General features: G+C 50.1%; 1 protein-coding gene across 1 annotated transcript; it reads right to left on the bottom strand.

The window, feature by feature from the left end:
- Positions 1-129: 129 nt before the first annotated feature.
- Positions 130-1,338, bottom strand: LOC119228871 (trace amine-associated receptor 13c-like). The gene is made up of 2 exons (XM_037488850.2): positions 1,169-1,338; positions 130-943 (listed from the first exon to the last, which is right to left on the bottom strand). The coding sequence occupies exons 1-2, from the start codon at positions 1,336-1,338 to the stop codon at positions 130-132; spliced, it is 984 nt and encodes a 327-aa protein (XP_037344747.2).
- Between the last annotated feature and the right edge of the window lie 211 nt (positions 1,339-1,549).

Raw genomic sequence — 1,549 nt, 5'->3', positions numbered from 1 at the left:
CAGGTATGACTATTGACAGCAGATTATTAGACCAACAGGTTGACACCCGAACCTCGATGATCAATAACACCCCCCCCCGCCTGTTACACATCTCTAATAAAGAACGACTCTGTGTAAAGTCTCAGTACACTATAGCACGTTGGCATCACAGGAGCCGGGCTTCAGAATCTGCAGTGTCGTGATGAGCTGAATGGATTTTCTGAACCAGGGGTAGAAAAAGGCGTAGATGACGGGGTTCAGACAGGAGTTAAAATGCGCCAGCCAGATGTCAAATGCAGCGGAAGAGGCGTCGATTGAGGTGTCTTTGCCTGCCAGCGCGGGGTAATAGTAGGGGCAGAAACAGAACAAAAAGACAATCACAACCAAACCCAGGGTTCCGGCGGCTTTCATCTCTTTTTTCTTCGCCGTCACGGCCCGTCGGGCCGTCGGAGCCGCAACGCGGGGCCGCATGGCTCGGGCCTGAGACAAAGCCGCCACGAACACTCTCAGATACAGAACTATGATGCAAAGGATGGGAATGATGAACGTGAACACGAGGTCGGCTACTCCCGCAGCATAATTAATGACGACCACGCACTCCCCCAAACAGGAGTTGGAGCGGCCCGGTTTCTCCAGGTGATCGTGTAAAAGGAAAAACCTGAAGATAGCAGACGAAATCCAGCCGAAACAAACGTAGTTCTGCACTCTTCTCGTGGTCACTTTGGTCGGGTAATGCAGCGGGTCACAAATAGCTATGTAGCGGTCAGCTGATATGAGCACCATATTGGCTACTGATGCCGAGGTGATAACGTAGTCTACGAGATAATACGCCGTGCACAGAATGTCACCCAGAAACCAGCAGGCTTCTATGTAGAGGATTTCCACCGGCATCAGGAGGAGGCCCACGAGGAGGTCCGAGACAGCCAGGGAGAGGATGAGGAGGTTGGTGGGGCTGTGGAGCTGCCTGCAGAGGAGGAACGACATGGCTGAACATACTGTAATCATACGGCCAAAACATGCAAAGCTCCTGTAAACACGTTGAAGCAATGTGTGCAAATGCAAAAGGAAAATAGAAAAATTGCATCCATCACTACTTGTGAATGACAACCACAATATATCTCCAGTGTCTCAACTTTCCCGTTCAAGATAACAATTTCATCTCATTCGTCAGGTTGATCAATGTATGGACCTAAAGTGGCAGATGGAGATGATGACCAGCAGGTTGAGGACGACAGTGATCAGTGAGATGGAAGAAAGCAGCACATAGATCAGCATGGCCTCAGTGTGTGGATGAGTAGGCTTCTTGCAGGAGGAGTTGAGCTGTGGAAAGCAGAGGAAATCTCCTGGCAGGGTCTCCATCGGTGGAAAAGAGAAGCTGTTGAGGCGTGGCAGCTTTTCTGGACTAGCGTCTATCAACCCCCTGCCCCTCGCTCCCACTCGAGTCTTTATGGGACTGGGGACTAATGTCCCCTGTCGCTAAATGACGACATCGCGCCGTTTCATATTTTCTCCTATTATCCAAGTCAATACTTTTTGGGGGTTAATTCTTGAAAAACAGTGCTAACTGGAA

Source organism: Pungitius pungitius, chromosome 10, assembly GCF_949316345.1.
Source record: "Pungitius pungitius chromosome 10, fPunPun2.1, whole genome shotgun sequence".
Taxonomy (NCBI): Eukaryota; Metazoa; Chordata; class Actinopteri; order Perciformes; family Gasterosteidae; genus Pungitius; species Pungitius pungitius.
This window is presented reverse-complemented; position numbering and strand designations above follow the sequence as displayed.